This window comes from Vicugna pacos, chromosome 20, assembly GCF_048564905.1.
Source record: "Vicugna pacos chromosome 20, VicPac4, whole genome shotgun sequence".
NCBI classification, from domain to species: Eukaryota; Metazoa; Chordata; class Mammalia; order Artiodactyla; family Camelidae; genus Vicugna; species Vicugna pacos.
Genome location: NC_133006.1, coordinates 26,127,295 through 26,148,036, shown reverse-complemented (window position 1 = coordinate 26,148,036; position 20,742 = coordinate 26,127,295). Strand labels below are relative to the sequence as shown.

At 40.2% G+C, this 20,742-nt stretch overlaps 1 protein-coding gene and 1 long non-coding RNA gene across 5 annotated transcripts; one reads left to right on the top strand and one right to left on the bottom strand.

Annotated features, from left to right (window-relative positions):
• Positions 1-1,573: 1,573 nt before the first annotated feature.
• ZNF391 (zinc finger protein 391) lies at positions 1,574-10,623 on the top strand. Of its 2 annotated transcripts, none has more exons than XM_031688250.2 (3): positions 1,574-1,712; positions 5,966-6,074; positions 6,842-10,623. In XM_031688250.2, the coding sequence occupies exon 3, from the start codon at positions 6,920-6,922 to the stop codon at positions 7,985-7,987; it is 1,068 nt and encodes a 355-aa protein (XP_031544110.1). In that variant the 5' UTR covers positions 1,574-1,712; positions 5,966-6,074; positions 6,842-6,919; the 3' UTR covers positions 7,988-10,623. The 2 variants fall into 2 exon arrangements, with proteins under 2 accessions (XP_031544110.1, XP_006215326.1); XM_006215264.4 differs by having other exon boundaries at positions 1,577-1,712; positions 5,963-6,074.
• Positions 2,043-20,553, bottom strand: LOC116284497 (uncharacterized). 3 transcript variants are annotated; one of them, XR_012062301.1, is made up of 3 exons: positions 18,162-18,574; positions 10,871-10,927; positions 2,043-2,124 (listed from the first exon to the last, which is right to left on the bottom strand). It is a non-coding gene; the product is annotated as an uncharacterized lncRNA (long non-coding RNA). The 3 variants fall into 3 exon arrangements; XR_012062302.1 differs by lacking the exon at positions 2,043-2,124 and adding an exon at positions 20,476-20,553 and having other exon boundaries at positions 10,752-10,927; positions 18,162-18,305; XR_012062300.1 differs by lacking the exon at positions 2,043-2,124 and having other exon boundaries at positions 10,752-10,927.
• Between the last annotated feature and the right edge of the window lie 189 nt (positions 20,554-20,742).

The window sequence follows — 20,742 nt, the reverse complement described above, 5'->3', positions numbered from 1 at the left end:
TACAGCATTTGACAAAATTCAATACCTTTTCACAATAAAAATACTAGCAATAGAAGGCAACTTCCTCAACATGATAAAAACCACACATGAAAAACCCACAGCTAACATCATACTCAGTGGTTAAAACATTGAAAAATTTCCCCCTAAGACCAGAAACAAAAGATGCCCACTTTTGTGACTTCTAATCAACAGGGTAGTTCTAGTCAGAGCAATTAATCAAGAAAAAGAAATAAAAGATGTCCAAATTAGAAAAGTAACATCTATGTTCACAGATATGACCTTATATGTAGAAAAATCTAAAGAATCTACAAAAATAGTTACAGATTATAAATGAATTCAGCAAATTTACAGAATATAAAGTTAATGCAAAATTAGTTGTATTTCTATACACTTGCCATGAACAATATGAAATGGAAATTAAAGAATTCTATTTGTAATAGCATCAAAAAGAATAAAATACCTAGGAATAAATTTAACCAAGGAAGCATACAATCTGTACACCAAAAACTAAAAACATTGCTGAAAGAAATTAAATTAAGGAACACCTAAGTAAATGGAAAGACACACTCTGTTCATGTATTGAAAAACTTAATATTGTTAAGACGGCAGTGCTACTCAAACAGATTCAATGTATTCCCTGTCACAATCCCAACAATGTCTTTTACAAAAATAGAAAAACGCATCCTAAAATTCATACGGACTCTCAAGGGACCCTCAAAACCAAAACAATCTTGAAAAGGAGCAAGGTGGAAGGTTCATATTTCCTTTCAAATCTTACCACAAAGCTGCACAGTGGTAATCTAAAGAGTTTGGTGCTGGAATAGGGATATAGACCAACGGAATAGAAAAGAGAGCTTGGGGAACCTTCACGTATATATCAACTGATTTTCAGCTAGTGCTAAGACCATACAATTGGGAAAGGACAGTCTTTTTCAACAAACAGTGCCGGGAAAATTGGATATCCATATGTAAAATAATGAAGTTGTACCCTTAATTTACACCATATACAAAAATTGATTCAAAATATACCAAATATCTAAATTTAATAATAAAACTATAAAACTCTTGGGATAAAACATAGGTTAAAATATCTTCATGATCAGAGTAGGATCCTGATTTTATTTACCTTCACGTTTCTTGGTGGAATTTGAGAAATGTCCTGCATTTAATGGCATTTAGGCATCTAAATTGTGCAAAAAAGCCTGTTTCTCCAGAGATGGTCTGAGGACTACTGCATTAGAATTATCTGGGATGCCTCCTGAAAATGCAGCGTTCCTGGGACCTTCCTCAAACCAATGAGTGCGAAGCTTGGGAATCTGTACTTTAACCAGCTCTCCAGGTATGCTGTATAGAACTATAAATCATTAGTGTGGACTATACTTTGTAGAATGTATTAAGGTCTTCAGGACTTTTCGAAAATCCGTTTTCTCAGGCCTCTAGCATCAACTTCTGAATCTCTCAATATTACGCTTTGCAAAAACCTACAAGAGAGTCGGAGCCCAGCCTGCCGGTCCCAGACTCTCGGGCGCAGGCGCAGAGCCGCCCCTTCTGGTATGTTGCCCACTCTTCTGATCTGCTCGGTTTTCTAACGGGTCATCTGCTCCAGGAGAATTAGGTACGGGCGGCTGATCAGGCAGTGACTAGCCCCGCATACCGAGTAGGACACAACCAGCGGTCTGAGTGGAAGAGTGTCAGCGACTCCGAGAAACTTGGTGAGCGCTGGAGCAATGGGGCAACGCAAGGGTTTGCCATTAATCCTTCCGGCTGCCTCAAGTCCCACGCACTCAGGTTCCGTCTGAGCACGGGTCCGGCCCAGGGTGTGTCCCGCGCTCGGCCCCAGGCGGCCGGTGAGAGGGGCACGCAGGGCCCCGGGATCTGGGGCCTGGACGGGTGGGCCTGGAAGCTCTGGGAAGTTGTCTTGCGGAAACACTTGGTTCCCTTGCGGGAGACCAGCTGGAGGGCCGCGGGTTGTCTGGCCGCAGATCCAGCCGTGCGATGTCCCGGTGGCTGGGACGCGGCGCGGTGTCTCTGCGTGGCGCCCAGCGCTCGCCTTGCGGGTGGGCACAGCCTAGTCTCTCGGCTGCACCGACAGCGGGTGGTGGTCTTTGGGTGCGCCCCTGGGAGCTGGAAAAGATCAGAGTTGCGTTCTGCTCGGCTCTAGCTGGGCAAGGAAGGGCCTCTTTACCCAGGATGTTTCCCAGATGCTTGCTGTGTCCCAAGCACTGTTCTAAGAGTTTTTACTGGCATTAACTCATTTAATACTCCCATTAACCCCATAAGATGTACTATTACTATCCTCATGTTACAGATAAGAAAATTGAGGCACACAAAGATAAAGTACCTTAGTTGAAGTTACAGAGCTTGGGAGTAGTAGCATTTATTTTACAGTTCTGATGATGAGGGTTGGTTCTTGAATATAGTAGGTGTTAAGTATTTGTTGTTGGGGTTAATGAACAAATTCTCAATATCAGTATCTGTGAATTTATTGTGATTTTGAGCCAATTTTCATGAACACTGTTGTCTGAGGACCTGGAGACTATCTCTGTTGTAGGATTGAATGGAGACTGCCTAGGCCCTCCTGCTGACTCTTGTGTATTGGCAAAGGCTCTAGGAAGCAGTCAGCCGATTCCAGGAAGTGAAGTACCTGAAGAAAAGCTATTCCAGAACCTTCAGATCCTGCTTCCTTCTGGATGAAGTAATTTCTTAATTTCTTAATATTGAAAAGAGTAGATACAAGGGAAAATTATTCCTGGGTCAGCAATTGATTATAAGAGGAAGTGGCATGCTCAACAGAATTTCAGATGGTTAGGGTAACAGGAAGTTGTCAGGGTTGTGAGGGCCGGAAAGTTAGTTATATGAAGAGAAGAATAGCTCAGTGGTAGAGTGCAAGCTTAGCATGCATGAGGTCTTGGGTTCAATCCCCAGTACCTCCATTAAAAATAAATAATTAAGCCTAATTACCCTCCCAATTTATTAATCTGAGGTAAGCACAGCAATAATATAATCTTCTTCTGTTGTGTATGATATTCTTTATAATAAGCTTTGCCATTTTAAACTTGTAGCATTCACAGAAGCTCTGTGAGAAAAGACATGCAAGTACTAGTAATGCCATTTTACAGTGTAGGACCAGATTTTCCAAAAGGTGAGTCATTTGCCCAGGGATGTTCCGCCCTGTGGTGCAGCAATATCATTGCCTTCTATCTTGACTCAGGAAGAAGTAAGGGACTACTGCTTACCCACTTTGAATTCATATCCCATGTGAGGAAATCGATAAACAGGTTAGATTATGTGGCTCAGAGCACCTAGAGAGTTTAGGGAGAGTTGGGACTTGGCCCAAATTCATCCCCTTTCCCTTTTCTCAATAAAGAACTAGAGACTTAAACCCAGATAGAAATATCTACTGTCATTTTCTACTGTCTGGGAGGAGATGGGATTACTTTGGGGCATTTGTTTTAATACTTAGGGTTGCATTCACCTGACCCAGTGTGGGTATTACTAGACCAGTGATTCTGGATACCTTAGGATAAGACCTGTTATTCCCAGATTTGCCCTTGACCAAAAAGAAAACCAAGAGGAGGCAGAAGAGGGAAAGGCAACTTTCTAACTCACTGTAAGATCTGTATGCCATGTTAGTTAATGATTCTTCCTTCCTTTCTGAAAGTTTGTGCCATCCTGCCAAGCAGAGACACATTTATTTCTCTTTTCATAGAATTTCCCTTCTTCAGTGAGTGTGGCAAATTTTGCCCAGTGTGGGACTATTCCCTGTTTACCTGCTGACTGCTCTTAATGTCTTCCTCAACACTAAGTCATTCTATTTTATCATTAGGTGATTGGCCTGTTTCTCCAATGGTTTCATCTGACACGTGGACCTTAGGCTCTTATACGTCTCTGGAGATTTGAAAAAGAGTCTGATCATTCTAGTCTTATCCCCTTAGTTTTTGACAAAGGAAATTTAGCTACCAATGGAGCTGTGACCAAAATCCAGATTACTTGGTAAATGCTTATACCATGGGACCTCTATCTGATGTTTCATTGGTTTATGCCAAGGATGCCACTTGCTTTGTGGTTCCACTTTAGTGGGGGACAGGAAAATTAATCCTTAGTTTACATAGATAGAGTTTTTAGCATGGTTGAGACTTATTGCAGCCTCTCAGGATAGTAACCTCTCAGAGGTAGTCATTCTTTAAACCTCCATGGTTCTGAAGTCAAGGTCATGCTGGTGTTCTGGAATCAGTGAAGTTTAGTTTCTTGGCCCTTTGGGAACCACATAGGAATGGAAGGTGTGACTTAAATGTTCTTATCCTGCCTGTTGAGAAGCAGTTAAGTACAATGCAGTGTAGTGAGTTTGAGTCCAGGATTTACCACTTGGCCTTGGGCCAAATTACTTATCCTTTCTGTACCTCAAATTCTTCATTTGTATTGTGGAAATAATAATAGTATCTCTCTCAGTGTTGTGAAACATAAATGAGTCAATATTCCTAAAGTGCTTAGAACAGGCAGGCCCAAGAGAAAAGACCCAAAGAAGGGCCTTTTCCAGAGGCTACACATCCATGTTAGGTTCCATCATAGTTGGGTTCTTATTTTTAATATAGAAAATTTCCCCAGTGTGGTTACTGTGTGTCTATCCATAGGTATCACATATATAAACACATAATGCATAATACAGTTATACATGTCATGAGCTTCTTTAAAACAAAAAACAACTCTTGTACTGCACACTATATATACATTAAATTATAGATAACTTATATCAAATTGGTATATTTTACCAATCATCAAGATATTAATAAGCATGAGATTAAACCCTCAACTTCGAATTGGCTCTGTCCTTTGAACTCTGTCCTAGTTCTTTCTCTGTTCAGGAGATCTTACCTACTTTTAGATATCCTACATTTTAATGGTTCTAGTAAATCACTTTATGAAGATCTTCAAATAAAAAAACGCATCATCACGAAGCTCCATGGATGGCTTCTTGGTGAACCTTGGCTTCCAAGGTTTTTCTCCACATCTGGGAAGTACCCAAGCTCTGAGAAAGGAGAGACTTGGGAAATCAGATCAAATCTCAACCTAGTGGATCTCAAATTGTGCTGTGAGCAGAAACATTAGGGGAACTATTACATAGTTTGTTGCCTAATGCCATGCCCAAGGGTTCTGCATGAATTTACAAGAGAATGGATTAAAGAAAAAGCTTCAGTGGGGAAACTTAGAGTCCAGAGAAGGGCAAGAAGAATAGGTACAGATTCCAATATCCTCCCCATTTTACCAACAGAAAGGTTTCTAGAGACAGGATGCTCTGCTGGACACCCAGTGTATATCAGTATTCTAAGAGAGGGCCTTGCTGCTTTTCCTTCTTATAAGGCAAGTGTAAGAACAACTTTGTGGGTAGGCAGATGGTACCAGGCAGTCTGAATACGGAGTGCCAGCTTTTTAGAAGAGTCATCTGGGAAAGCTAGCTGTTTAATACCTGGGAAACTTGAGATCTTTGGGGAGTGTTGGCTCTTCTGGCAGAAGGAAGAAGCCACCTGTCCGAAGGGAAACTAGGTTTATATTTTAGATCCTCTGACTATGAGAAGAATGTTGGGTAGGAAGGCTGGTCCCAGCTAGTACATTTTTCAGGCAACCGAGAGAGTGTTTCTAAGGTTCATTTTGGACAACTCAACTTGTCAAGACATATGAACTTATTAAACACAAATGCCTGGGCCTCATCAAACTTACTAGGTCTGAGGTAATGCCCAGTATCTGAAGTAACAAGTTTCATAAGTGATTCTGATGGGTATGCATATAACCTTTCTAATGGAATCAATTTTAGCCCCTTTCAGATACCTACTTTCTCCAGCCCCTCCTGCCACAGCCTCTGTAAAAGTTCATACAATCTTTTCTATAGATCCAAGCATTAATGTTGAGCTCTCAATATCCCTGTGTCTCCAGCAACAATAGCCTTGTGTTAATCATTTCCAATCAGCAGGAACCCCAGCATGTGAATTGGACATGATTACCCTGTTGGAGGAAGAACAACTATAGATACTGGATCTTCAGGAAGCTGAAGAGGGAAGTGACCAAAAATATCTGTCTAGGTGAGTGGTATCATGAAAAGACCACCAATTTGAAATTTGGGAGACATGAGTACAAGTCTAAGCCCTTGCAACTCTCTGAGTGACTCAAGTTACTCAGTCTGCTTTCTCTCTATCAAATGAGCAAGTTGGCCTCATTGAACTCTAACTTAAGGTCTGTTAAGGTAAGCTATGTTAAACCTCTGAAGTTTGTGGTCATAGACTTGTTATGAAGAATACTTCAACTAGTTGGAAGAAGAGTTGGGGGATCAAATAGCAGTGTAATACTTAGCATTTCTGAAATTCTGTTCTCCCTCATTGCTAAGAGAATGGTTGCATCCAAGACTGATAGTCTTCCTCACTTTTTACATTTTGGGGGGGTTCTTTTCTACATTTGAGAGTCTTTACTCTTCTCATCCCTTTCCTTTTTCTCATTTACCATAACTAATTGGCTTCAATAGCTAATGGCTCGTTTTACTTTCTAATCCTCCATTCTTTGCTCATCAGTTGGTGTGTCTGCTCATTTCCATTTTTTTGGCTCAGCATATTACCCAGTCCCCTACCCATATTTCTTGATGTCTCTGTGCTCACTGTGTCCACTGTGAAAACTTTGTCTGTTATCTATTCTGGCCTTATTCACCTCTCTTTCATTGTTATGTTTTATCTTCTCCCCATATAAAGTTGCTAGTGTGCATAAATTGCAAATTAGATGTATTTTTTTTTCTGCTGGTGTATTTTCCATGCTCTCCATACTAGACACAGATGACATTTGCACTTTAAATGTCTTTCAGATAGGGAGATTTGAACTGAACTAAAGCATCAACACCAATCAGGCTATTTCTGAAGAACTAGAGTATTCAGGGTCAGCAATGGAAAGTGTCAGAGGGAACACTGCCCAACGTGCTACAGATGAAGAAGCCTGTAAAAGGGAGGGCCAGTTATCAAGGCAGACAAAATGTCCTATACAGAAGAAATCTTCTTTCGAGAAAACAGCAATCAGAAAAGTGTCAATGACCCTCAAAGAAATTTTCACTAGGGAGAGAGACCCCGAATCTAGTCTAAGCTCAAAATTTAATACAAAGCAGAAAATTCCAAAGGGAACTAGGTCCCCCATATCTAGGAAAAACTCCAAAGATAATTCAGACTTAATTAAACATGAAAAACTTTTCTCACAGAGGAAATCTTGTAAATGCAATGAATGTGCTAAAGCCTTTAGTTACCAATCAGACCTTATTGTCCACAGTAGGAGTCATGGTGGAGAAAAGCCTTTTGAATGCAGCGAATGTGGGAAAACTTTTAGCCGAAGTACACACCTTATTGAACATCAAAGAACTCACACAGGAGAGAAACCTTATGAATGCAGTGAATGTGGAAAGGCTTTTAGCCGGAGTACACACCTCAGTCTACATCAGAGAATCCATACTGGAGAAAAACCATATGAATGTAGTGAATGTGGAAAAGCCTTTAGCCGAAGTACTAACCTTAGTCAACATCAGCGAACTCATACTCAAGAAAAACCTTACAAATGTAATGAATGTGGGAAAGCCTTCAGTGACCGTTCAACCATAATTCAGCATCAACGCATACACAGTGGAGAGAATCCCTATGAATGCAGTGAATGCGGGAAAGCTTTCAGTTGGATCTCATCTCTTATTGAACATCAGAGAACACACACTGGGGAGAACCCCTATGAGTGCAGTGACTGCGGCAAAGTGTTCAGTCGAAGCTCATCCCTTGTTGAACATCAGAGAATTCACACCGGAGAAAAGCCCCATGAGTGTAGAGAATGTGGAAAGGGCTTCAGTCGGAGCTCCTCCCTTATTATTCACCAGAGAACTCATACGGGAGAGAAGCCTTATAAGTGTAATAACTGTGGGAAAGCCTTCAGTCAGAGTTCAACTCTCATAAGACATCAGCAGCTTCACACTAAAGAGTAATATCTGAACTTTCATTAATGTTAGCACAAGAGCACATAGCATAACCTCCCACAACTGAAAAGAAACATACATACTTGTCTGAATTTTCCTTCCCTACTAGCTAGCTATAAGCCAGTTTCAAGTTAGCCTGCCTTTCATTTTGTAAACTAAACGTTCAAATGAGTGATCAATCCAAAAAGGGGGTGACTTTACAAACCGAACATATTCAACCTAATATTCTGTAGGACTCTAATCTTATAATATACAGCTACCTAACACTTGCAGTTCCTCACCTTATCTGTTCCATGAAGCTTGGTCCCTGAACAACCAGCGAACCATCTCTTTCCCAATCCCATCAGCCCCTTCACTTAAAAGAGGAAAAATCCTCTGTGTGGGTGTGTGTGTGTGTGTGCGCGCGCACACGCGCGCATGCATGGTTTTCATGCTTGCTGGTTCCAGGAGCAGAAGAGAAGGAGCTGGCTTCTATTCTGAAAACAAAAAACTCCGACCAGCTTGGGCATAATAGTATTAAGGCAAATTCAGTCTCTGGACTTACAAAGACAGATTTTTCTTTCTTCCTCCCTCACCCTTTTTGCTATAGTGTATTTTTCTCAAAGTATAACTCATAGTTCTACTAATGTTCCTAACTAATCCTAGTGTTATCTCATCCTTACCAAGAATGTCCTAAAAAAATCTTACAGACATTTAGTTCCTCCCTTATCTTAAAAAAAATACTGCCCTATTTTTAAATATTTTCTTTTGTTTACAGACTTCATGAAATTTACACCCTCTGGTTCTGACTCTCACCAATCTTGTAAGGCTGATCTTACAAACAAGGACAAACTCGGTGCCTATTTCTCAGTCCTTTTTCTACTTGACATTTGCAGAATTGGCACTTACGGCCACTCTTATGCCTTAAAATTTGAGCTTCTGGGATCCACGATTCTGTGCTGATCTGTACTTTTCCTACCTCCCAGCATTTCTCTGATTAACAATGATCAGCTCTGACTTTGGGCAAGAATTGGACCAGAATAATTTTATTTCATTGACTTATAATACTTAAGGTTATTCAGTTAGAGTGTAAGCTTACTAAAGACAGAAATCTTGTTTCTGATCCCTATAAAACATCACGAAGTGCTGAAGAGTCAACTAAATGCCCTGTAATTATTATTTCCTGATTCCTCTTTATCCTGGGTAATCAGTCTGCTAGGGTCTATTTGAAATGACTGAATAGTTGATTTCTTTCTCTCTAGTCCTACTGCCACTACTAAGTTGATTTCTTTCTCTCTAGTCCTACTGCCACTACTAAGTCCTGGGTGGTTTGGGCCGGGATTACCAGAGTAAACACACTGTTGCTGCGCCTGTCTCCCTGTCTTTATCTAGCTGCCTGACTGAACTACCACTTTGTTCAGAAAGAATCCAGTTTCCCATTGTCCCCAGGAAAAAGTTCAAATGGCTTTAACTTGAAGACCTTCCACAGTTGGGTCTATTTTCCATTACTTATTTTCCATTACTCCCCAGTACAATTGGGCAGGCCTGCTTTTGTCTCCACTATACCCTTTCTCTTCACACTGGGCTTCCTTTCAGACTATTCCATTGTTATCCTCTTTTACATGCCCTACTTTCTTCTCTGTGTCTCCAAAATCTATCCACCCTTTATAAAAGGCCCTGCTCAGGTCTTGCCTCCTCTGCGGTACTTTCAGTTCCCCACCTGCTTAGACGTCCTTTACAGTGATTATCTACATCATCCGCCTGTGTTACATACTTCCTTACTCTGCTCTCTAGTTCTGTCAGGTGCTTTTTCCCATGAACTTTTTTGAAGTTAGAAATTGTCTTAAATCTCTTAGAAGCCCCATCTAATACCTAGTACAATGCAGGCCTGAACTCTAGTTTTAATCTAAGTCAGGAAGGTTTAATAGTACAGTCACTTTATTCTTTTGAATGGTGAGATAACCTCATAAATATTTTGGTGCTTTTTGTCCTGCCTTGAATTATGTACATTAATTCTTAGAACTGACTCTCCTTTAGAGTTCCTGGGATGTTGGCCTCTTGGCTTGCCACTTCATGAGACTATTGTAAGGAGTAGGTAGGTTTATTCATGTAAAGTGATGAAAACAGTGCCTGACATATGGTAAATGCTCAATAAATGCTAATTGTTATGATTCTATTCTGTCATATCTACCCGTAGTCTTTCATTTCATCCCTGAAGGGTCTGTAACTCCACAGAAATGGAAAACTAGGATCATAATCAAATAAGTTAGAAGCTATTTCTTCTAGCTGCCATCATAGATAATGGTCATCTATTTTATTATAAATCTATTATATGTCAAAAATGACTCAAGGCAGCTTACAAGATATGATAAAATAGAAAACTGAAAATATTTACAAATCAGCATTAGAGAAAGAAGAAAGTGCATAGAAGATCAAGATCGTGACAAATTATGGTATACCATATGGTTATTCAGGTAGGGATGCAAAGTGAGCATTCTGGCAATCAAAGTGAGATGGTCATTTGCTTACATTGTATTTGGAAGAGGGCAAAATGTCCATTCTTCAAGGAAAGCAATGTTTTCCTAATAGTTAGATTTAAGATGAATTTCTCCATTGGCCTTCATGTAATTATACAATGCGTTGATATCAAAAAATAAAAAGTATGTATTCTCCTCAATACCTAACATATAGTATGCTTCCAGTGAATAAGTATATAGTAGAAGGCTCAGAAAGGCAAATGTAAGGATTCTTTTCAGGGCGGAGTTGGGTTAGAAGGAACAGAGGATAGAGTATATTAGATAATCAAGTATTTACTGGGTGCCAGAAGGAAAGCTCTTTTCACAAATTTGAGTCACTTAATTTACCACATTATGGGATGAAGAAACTGAAATTTACAGATGTTAAATAACTTACTCAAGGTTCAGGATTTGACCCCAATACTGGACCTCATAAGCTGGACCCTGGCAAGATCTGAAAAAGAAAGAACTGTGTAAGTAAAAGCATAGAGGTGGGAAAATGCCCAGTTTGTTCCAATAGACAAACTGGATTGTCTGTGGTAGGGAGTTCAATGAAATAAAAATGAGAAAGTTTATTTGGAATTGGATAACTGGATGAGACTGCCTTGAGTACTAGCTTGTGTTTGGATTTAATCATTTAGGCAGTGAGGGAATTACTGGAGGGTTTTGATCATGGTAATAAAATTTGGTTACAGGAGGGAAGATTAATTTGATAGAGGACAATGCAGTTTCAGAATGAGAGAGACAGCAGTAGAAACTAGATGGAAAGTTGAAATATTAAAATAGTGGTATTGGGGAACAGAGACAGTAGTCAGATGAAGAGCTGGTAAAGGAAAGGTCCTATGAAACTAGTGACTAGATATGGGCAAGGAAGAAGAGGGACCAGCAATTCCTTAATGCAAAGGTCAAAGAGTTTCTGTTTATAAATTGAGGACTGTCTGAATTCCCAATCCCTTACCTGACTCTAAGGTGTGTACAGAATCATTCTGCAGGAGGTTTGACAAAGCCTCATAGATATAAGCTAGAAGAATGTTACCAAGGATATCATTTGGTTGCAGTCAAAAGAATTATCCATTAGATAAGGTTTCTGGCCCCAACAATGCCATTTACTCCCTGAACACAAGTTAGCCATTCAGCATGAGTCTCAGTTTCCCCATTATTTCCACTTATGCCACAAAACTCCTCCGATAAGAAATTTAAAAGTGAAACTGCTTAAAAAGCAAAATGCTCAGTTATTTAATAACTTACAACAATAAAGTGATGACTACCATTGAGTGCTTATCTATAACATTGAGTGTTTATGTATAAATCAGTGTTCTAAAGCTTTACATGGATTAATTCATTGAATCTTTACAAAACCCTAGGAATGAAGCCCAAGATAATATTATCCATATTACAAACACAAGGAAACTGAGGCTGAGATAAGTAAATCAAGGTCACACAGCAAGTAAATTACAGAACTGGGGCTTGAACCTCAGCATTCTGAGGTTGGGGACCACATTCTTCTATTTTATGTCCCTCCCTGCAAGAGAACACACCCTCAGAAAGTGGGCTCTCTAAAGGGATTTGGTAATAGCATTGTCCCCTCCCCTGAACCATTTTGTTAGGAATCCCAAAGACCATACTGGCACACACAGCAGAACCTAATGGAGAGAAGTGGTCTGGATGACCTGATGTGAGAGTGACATTATAGAGGCCGCACGAATTCCGCTGACATTCCACCCTGAAGCAAGAGAGATTTTTTTTTTCCTAGCCCTTTTTTTTAAGAGTTTCCTATTGAGATGTCTGGTTTTCCCTTTTCCACACTTCAGAGGTTGATTTCTTTCCCCCTTGACTCCTTCTGCTATCCATATCCTTCTGACACTTTGAAATAAGCCAAAAACCCCACCACTCCCCACCTCTTTCATAGTCACAGAAAATTTTGTGGTTTTACGTTAATACTAAATTTTCCTGGTAAAGCAATCAGAAATAGCTTCAATTCCAGCAGCTTTAGGATATATTCCTTCATGTGACTTTCCTTCTTCTTCCCCAAAATGTCAGGCTGAAAACTTAGGTTTGTTTTTCCTGGTGAATATTCCTGTTTCCCAAATACCAGGCACGCAGTCTCCTCAACTTCTCGGTCCTACCCCTTCCCTGCAGTGTTGCCCAGACCTATGCCCTGGGATTTACTTGTTTCTGTTGTCAAACTAGACACAATCTCACAGAAACTTTTGTATACCGGGACTTAACTCCGTATACAGCACCCCGGCGGGCACAGCCTCCTCCCTCGCCCTCCAGATTCAGTGGCTGCTATTATGGAGCTCATAATCGACACAAGGACTGGACCTCTCACCCCCTTCAGTAGCAGGTGAGAGCCTGCGGAGCCTTGGGTCCCTCCTCCCAAAGCAGTGGTGGGTGGCCTTGGGAGGACACCGCGGAGCAAACTCCAAACTAAGACCGCGCCTTGCCTGGCCCGAATCTATGTCTGAGAACTACAATTCCCAGAAACCTCGGAGAGGCACAATCGTCACAGCGCCCAGACTCCATTTCCCAGAATTCTTAGGGCCAAGTCCCACCCGCACGGAAAATCCTCTGTGACGTCATCGACGACCTGCTGAAGATTCTAAAGTCTGTGCGGGTGGGCGGTGCCACGCTAAGTACTATGGGGGTACCAGTGGCCTTCGTTTGGGGCTGGTGGCCTAGTCACAAGCTCTGTGGCTTCTTTTTCTAAAGCACTGATGTATCAGAGTGAAGCTTTCACCCTTTAGGGTGAAAACCCGTTAGGTTTTATTTATTTTACATGCGTTTTTCTTGCCTGTTATGTATTAATCTGATTCTTTGATTTGTGGACTGTGAGATTGAAGATGAGGAATTCTCTTCACTGAAAATTTATTCAGCTCCATTAAAGAGGCCACCCTACCCCCCGCTCTAACACACACACACCTATACACCCTGAAAAGTATAAGGGGATGAAAAGCAAAAAATAAATGCTTGTTCCCATTACTCAGATAATCCCTGTACATACTAGTAAATGTTCTTTCAGCCTTTTGTTGTTGTTCTGATATCTCTGTATCTACCAATGCTAGATATGGGGATGGACTATATATATGTACGTTTATACATAACAAAAAAGTTGTATAGTTTATATGTAGCAAAATGTTTACACATTCATCTTGAACTTTCCCCATATTAGTTAATATTTTCCAATATAATTTTTAATGGTACTATCAAAGAACTAATCCTGTCCCTGTATCAGCATTCTTCAGGTTTCCTAAAAAACAGTGTTTTTAATTAGAACCCCTAGCAAAAGCTTCAGTCTGCTATTGTCAAAACAATACTGTAAAATTGCTTCCAACTTTTTTTTAATGGGGTACTGGGGCTTGAACCCAGGACCTCATGCATGCTTAGCACTTGAGCTATACCCTCCCCCACAATTATTTTTAATTTTATTACTTGTGATAGTGACACTATGGTTATGTTTAAAAGGAAGAAAAAGTCCTTATTGGTTAAAAGATACTTACTGACAAGACAAATGATAAGATGTCTAGGTCTTACTTAAAAACACTCCAGGAATAAATAAAAGTGGGGAGTGAGGGAGGGATTTCTAAACAGTGTTGGCAAATACTGATTATTGTTTAAGCTGGGTGAAGAATACACTTGATTTTACTTTTTTATTTGTGTCCATTTGAAATTTTCTATAATTAAAAAAAATGTATACAAGCATTTCTTTTGGAACAATGTGGCTAGCTAATTCTTTCCAACCTTATGTTCAAGCCATCCTTTGACCACTGCCCAAATGAAGAATTTTCACCTCCACTGTTGTCTCTGTACTGCTCACTGATTCCTTTTCCTGGGACCCACCTTCTTACTAGTTGTTTTCACAGTACCTCTGAAACTAAGGTAAATCTCAACTCTTTCTAGAACACTCCTCTTACCTTCATGATCTCCCACATCTCAGTCTCCTCCAAATCTTCCCTACATACATGACTTTAGCATCTGGCTTATAGCCTTCTGCTCTATTTCATGTCTCATTTCATTCTTAGTGACATCAGTATGCCTGATGGAGTGACTGCTTAGTAAATATTTGTTGACTCAATCAGTGTCCACATGGATGAATCATCCAGCAACATTCTGCCTTTTATCTGGAACCCTGGGGTCTTGGCAGGCAGGAATCCCCCATGCCTGTGGGTGATGCAGCATCTGCTACCTGTGCTTTTTCTCACCCATCGGTGAATCTAATCCTTCCTTTTTAATTCTTGTTCCAAAAGTCCTCCTCCTCCTCTGCCTTTAAAAGGTGCCTGCCATCTGCTCCCCACCCACAACCTTCTGTCCTTCACACTTTCCACACCCACAGCTTAGCTTCTATCCATCCCAACATTGTCAGAGATACTATTTCTTTCTGCCTTCTTTATGACTTTCCTGTCACACTCTTTTCACTTTTCAATCTTTCCTTTTCTAGTGACTCATTTTATTATCACTTTAAACAAGTCTAGTAGGTCCCTCCTATTTAAAAATATCCTCGTTAAATTCATATGCTGTTTTTGCCACCAAGCTAATTCTCTCCTAATATGGCCAGATTTCCATCCCTTTAGACTGCTACATATTTCCTCCATTTTCCACCTTACCATCCACTTATTCTATAGCCCTTTAAATTTGACCTGTTCCCTTGAAACTCAACTATATCTGCTCATAGGATAAGGAAAATTAAAAGTACACCAAGGTATCATTTTCACTAATCAGACTGGCAAAAATTCTTAGGTTTAACAACATTCTTTGCCGAGGCTATAAGGAGTCAGCCTCACATATTGCTGGTAATAGAGAGCAACCCCATGAAGGGGAATTTGGTAATATCTGACTATTGCATATATGCACATATTTAAAATGACATATATATATATATATATGTATATAAGGTAATTCATTGAATAACTTGTAATAGCAAAAATATCGATAATAACCTAAATGTCCTCCATAATGGAATTGGTTAAATAAATTATAGCCATCCATACAGTGAAATACTATGTAGCTTGTGATAGTATTACGTGTCAACTTGGCTAGGCTATGGTGCCTAATTGTTTGGTCAAACACTAGACTAGATGTTTCTGTGATGGTATTTTGTAATGAAATTATTTAGTAAAGTTTATTACCCTTCATAATGTGAGTGGGCCTGATTCAATCAGTTGTAATCCTTAAGAGCAAAACCCAGGGATTCCCAAAACAGACAGAAATTCTGCCTCAAGATGGTAACATAGAAATCCTGAGTTTCCAGCCTGCTGGTCTGCTTTTAGGGATTTTGGACTCAAGACTGCAACTTCAACTCATTCAAATTTCCAAACTGCTGACCTGCCCTATGGATTTTGGACTTGTCAACCCCCAAAATTATGTGAGTCAATTCTTTAAAATAAATCTCTCTGTATTTCTCTTTTTATCAAAATGTTCTGTTTCTCTGAAGTACACTAATGATACTCAGTTATAAAAAAGATGGAGACACTCTCTATGGAAAGATCTCCAGAATATATTTTTGGGTGAAAAAAAGGTTCATAACATTCTATGTTCTATATCTTGTGTTTAAAAGGAATTGAATCAAGAATGTGTATTTTTTTATATTTACTTACATCTGCACTAAAACTCTTGAAGGGTACACAAATTAAAGTGGTTACTTGAGAAGGAGGTTCTAGACAGATGGAAGACAGCAGTAGTAGTGACAAGTTTTGGGGGTTATTTTTAAATACTTTTTTGATATTTGAACCATGTGACTGTTTTTAACCTATTCAAACTTAAATTTTCTGAGGACTAAACTAACCCCTAATTGTAAATTCATGAATCTTTCTGGTAAAAATCCTAACTCAGTAGCATGCTACACTACACACCAATCATTCCTTGCAATTTTCTCCTCTAGCTGCTCAGAGCTTTAATCCTAATTCTTTAATTTTCCTTACCTCTCTTCAACCCTTCTTATTCCTGAATAGGACATTGTCCTAAGTTCTGTATTTAGCATCTTTCCTCTGCAGCTTAAACTATTACTTCTGTGTACCAGATCTGCACCTCCACACAGAGCCTTCCTCATGAGCTCAAAACTTTCATTTCCAACTACTTTCCAGATGTCTCCAGACCTGTATCAATATTCTGTTGGCACTACAAACTAATATGTCAAAAAAAAAACTCACTCATCACCTTCAATCCAACTTTTTATACAGGCTACCATGTTGGGTGGGAAGTAGGAAAGTAGGAAAAAGGGAACGGAAGAACAGAGTCCTGCGAAATAACTGTCCTACTCAGAAGCTCCTAGTATTTCCATGTAAAAAAATCATCACCAGCCTGTTTATTGTAATCTCCCTTCCTTCCATCTGAAAATCAAGGTCCACCTCCTTCTAGGACTTAGAGTTGGACCAGGGACACAGCATGAAGCCCCAGTGGATAAAGGTCAAGTCTGGGACACAAGACACATGTGCTGAATCTCTGCATCTGCTCGCATCTGACCCAAACTGCACTAGTTAATGAAAGATAGTTTCCTAAAACCTGACTCAAGAAGCATTTAAAGAAACCAAACAATAATTTGCTTGACAGCTTTGTAGAACTAAGATGTGAGTTTCACGAAGTGGCAAGGTCTGGGAAAAGGCACAGGCACAAGGAACCCAAGATTCTAGTTTCTGTCGTACTACTAATTAGTCATGTGATGTTACACAACAAGGTCTCAGCCAGTTATTCTTAAACAAAATTGAAGATAACTACTTAGCCCACATGCCTCAAAGAGCTCCTATGAGAATAACATGAGAAAATAGAAATGAAAGTTATGATAAACTAAAAGGAAATCCACCCCCAGATTTGACTGAAGTCCAAAATATTATAAACCTCTGGACTGAGAGTCGGTAGAAAAGTAGGCTATGTGCTCTTTCCTACTGCAATAGTGGCCACAGAGGGTCTCTGCTCAGATTCTAGGGTTTTTTTTTTCTCACATTGGGTAAAACTTGCTGGGGAAGCCTGGCTTGGACACTGGAAGAGTAGTATTACCTGAATTATCTTATATGGACAGTGCTTACTGTGAGCCAGGCACTGTGCTAAGCACTTCACTCATTTTGTCTTATCTAATCCTCAGCCATTTTTTTTTAACCATTAAGTCCTTTGAATGCCACTAAGAGGCTGATCTCTGTGGACTGCATAGAGTGGAAGAAGAAACAGGTCACTATATTATTCCCCCACTGGGTCTGGTTACAGTATTCCACTTTTTGGTAAGCTGAATGATAGCCTGTCAAAAAATATCTAGGTCCTAATCCCTGGAAAGTGTGAATGTTATTTTTATGGCAAAAAAAGACTTTGCGGAAGTGATTAAAGTAAGGATCTTGAAATGGGGAGATCACCCTGATTATCAGGTTGGACCCTAAATGCAATGACATATTTCCTTATAAGACAAAGGCAGAGGGAGATGTGATGACAGACACAGAAGAGGAGGAGGCAATGGAGGCAGAGATTGGAGAAATGCAGCCACAAGCCAAAGTATGTCAGCAGTCATCACAAGTTAAAAGAGACAAAGAATGACTTCTCCCCTAAAGCTTCCAGAAGGAGTGACCCAGTAAAACTGATTTCAGACTTCTGGACTCAAGAACTGTGAAATAAATCCGTTGTTTTAAGGCACCAAATTTGTGCTGATTTGTTACAATGTTCCTATGGCACATTGGCCATAGGAAATGAATATATTCTTTTGCCCTTACTCTTTCAGGCTCAGAAGTGGTACTGTCTTCCTGTGACTGATAGAAGCTGGTGTTCCACTGTCTTTTGCTGGTTCCTTTCCTTAGTTAAATTTTCTTCAATTAAACTGCTTGAGTGTGACCATTGGTGTCTTCCTGGGACTCTACCTAGAGGTGGAGTAAAGAAGAAAGAGACCAAATAAGTCCCCAATAGACCCACTCTTTGTTTCCTTGTCTTCATGGGCAATGCTGGGCCACCAGCCTCCCAGAACTGTGGTTCTAGATTTCTCTTGGCCCCAGGATGACGTTTCTCAGAGGCTTCAGCAATGATACAATCTCTTGGATCTGGACCTTGAGCTTTTATACTTTCTCACTAGTCTAAGATTGAGATGAATGCCCTCACTCCTGTTCAAGGGTGAGTCATCCATGGCCCAGGGACCCATCTGAGCCTATCCAAGGTAGAGGGTGTGTCCAAGACAGGGTCTAGAATACAGGTTCCATCCCATTGTGAGGTCATTCATATCAGACCCTCTTTCCCTCTCCTCTCTACACCATCTTCACAGGGACAAATCTAGAGAGAGAGAAACTTCCCTGACTTTTCTCTTGTCATATCAAACTATTTTTCCTGGGAACCACTCTTTACCATTAACTAGACAAAGATAGCCCACCACTAAAATTGAATAATTGCAGTTTAAAGGAGGGAAAGTTAATGGATTGATTTTTTTTCTTAATATTAACTTGTCTGGCCATGTTTCTAAAACCTTCATCAACTGCCCACACTCTCCTGCCCTGATAGACCACAAAATGAAAGACCAGGGAGCAAAGTAATTGTATATGGTTTAACAGTAGATCGTGTTCCAATCCAGCAAGTAGACATGACTTTAATTTTATGGTGTGTTTTTGTAGTAAAGCCAGAATTTCTGCAGGGAAACAATTTGATTCCTAACACCTATATGTGAAGAGTAGCAGTTGAAATTTGAGCTTGGTTCATGCAAAGACTCAGACTGGGGTGATGGTTTGGTCACCCCCACCAAAGCAGGATGGATCTCCCCCATGAAAAATTTGGTTCAGATGTCAAGTCTGATGGCTCCACACAGGCACCAGAAGGACATAAAACGTTTATTATCCATAAATAAAGACTTTCTGGGGAGAGCACAGCAGTCTCCCAAACTGGTCTGAAAATAGCCCGAGAGAAAGAGCAGAGAGGGGTTCTAGAGTGGGTTTTATGGTGGACTGGGATGAAGGTTCCTGCATGTGAGTCAGGGATTGTGCAGCCTGAATACCCTCACCCAGAACACCACCCAGAACTTGTTTATTAGCTTGCCCAGAGAGGAAGTAGAAGGGGAGAAGGGTTGGCTTGAAAGCTGTCAGCAGCCAGTCATTAAAAATAGAAACAAACTCTTAAATACAAGTGGGGTTTTTTTGCATGAAGGGTCAAGAACCTTTTGGAAAATAACTCATCCTAAGGGAAGTGACAGTGGATATGTTCCAGGTGTCAAGGGCAGAGTGCCAATAGCTGATGTAAAGGATGATTTTGAGTACCACATGCTGTCTGGTATTTATAAAACCATTTCTCTCAGCTGTTTGAATTGTAGAGAAAAGGAGATCAAGTAAAATTTTTCAAGGAGTTCTTTCTAAAAAAAAATCTCTATTAGCCCTAAAAGGCAAAGGGAGCAGCAGCATCCCTGCTTTCTAAAATAGCTCTTTAAGCCTCCTTAAAGCACCTGCACCCTACTTATTCATGGACCCTGTGTCCCTCTATTTTCTCAGTCCCTTCCTAGTTTCACTTCCTAGTCTCTCTTGCCTGGATGCTATAATTTACCTAGTGATTTGGGCCAGGATTACTTTCCCTCCAAAGAATAGGATCATGATGAATATTGACTTCTCTCCCCCCTTATAATGTATTTGCCTTACTTAAGCTTCAGCTAGTTACTCAATTATAAATACTAATTGACTGCCCACCGTTTGAGGCAATATGCCCAAGGGCTTGTGCCTTCTTCTACTGTCTTGACCTGATGATAGTTACATAGATGTGTCCACTTTACACATTTATATTTTGTGTTTTTTCATTTAATAAGTTCCAAAGCTGAATTCAGATTCCTCCGCCCCTCTGTGAACCTGCTCCTTCCTTGGTATTCCTCTACTCAGTACATGGCAGCTCTTCTCTTCAAGTTGCTCAGGGCCTAAGCCCTTAGAGCCATTCTAGTTTCCCTTTCTCTCACACTTTCATATCCAAAGCATCAGCAAATGTTGCTTGCTGTATTTTCAAAATACAGCCTCAATCCAACTACTTCCTACCGCTTATCATTAATACCTCTGAGTCACCATTAGCTCTTACCTGAATGACTGGAGTAGCATTCCAAGCAGAGTCCTGCTTGCACTCTTGACCCCTATAATCTCTTCTGTACACTGCAGTAAGTGACCCTTTTAAAACATAATTAAAATCATGTCACTCCCATGTCAACACCCTTCAATGACTTACCATCTTATTCTGAATAAAATGCCAAATTCTTACCATGGCAAAACGTACTGCATGAAGTGTATTCCAGCTGTCTCTCTGACTGAATTAAGTTAGACAGTGATCATATATTCTTGGTGCTCTAGG

Bases quoted from the DNA above. Each gene is read 5' to 3' on its own strand.
- ZNF391 (XM_031688250.2), top strand. From the start codon at position 6,920: ATGGAAAGTGTCAGAGGGAACACTGCCCAACGTGCTACAGATGAAGAA.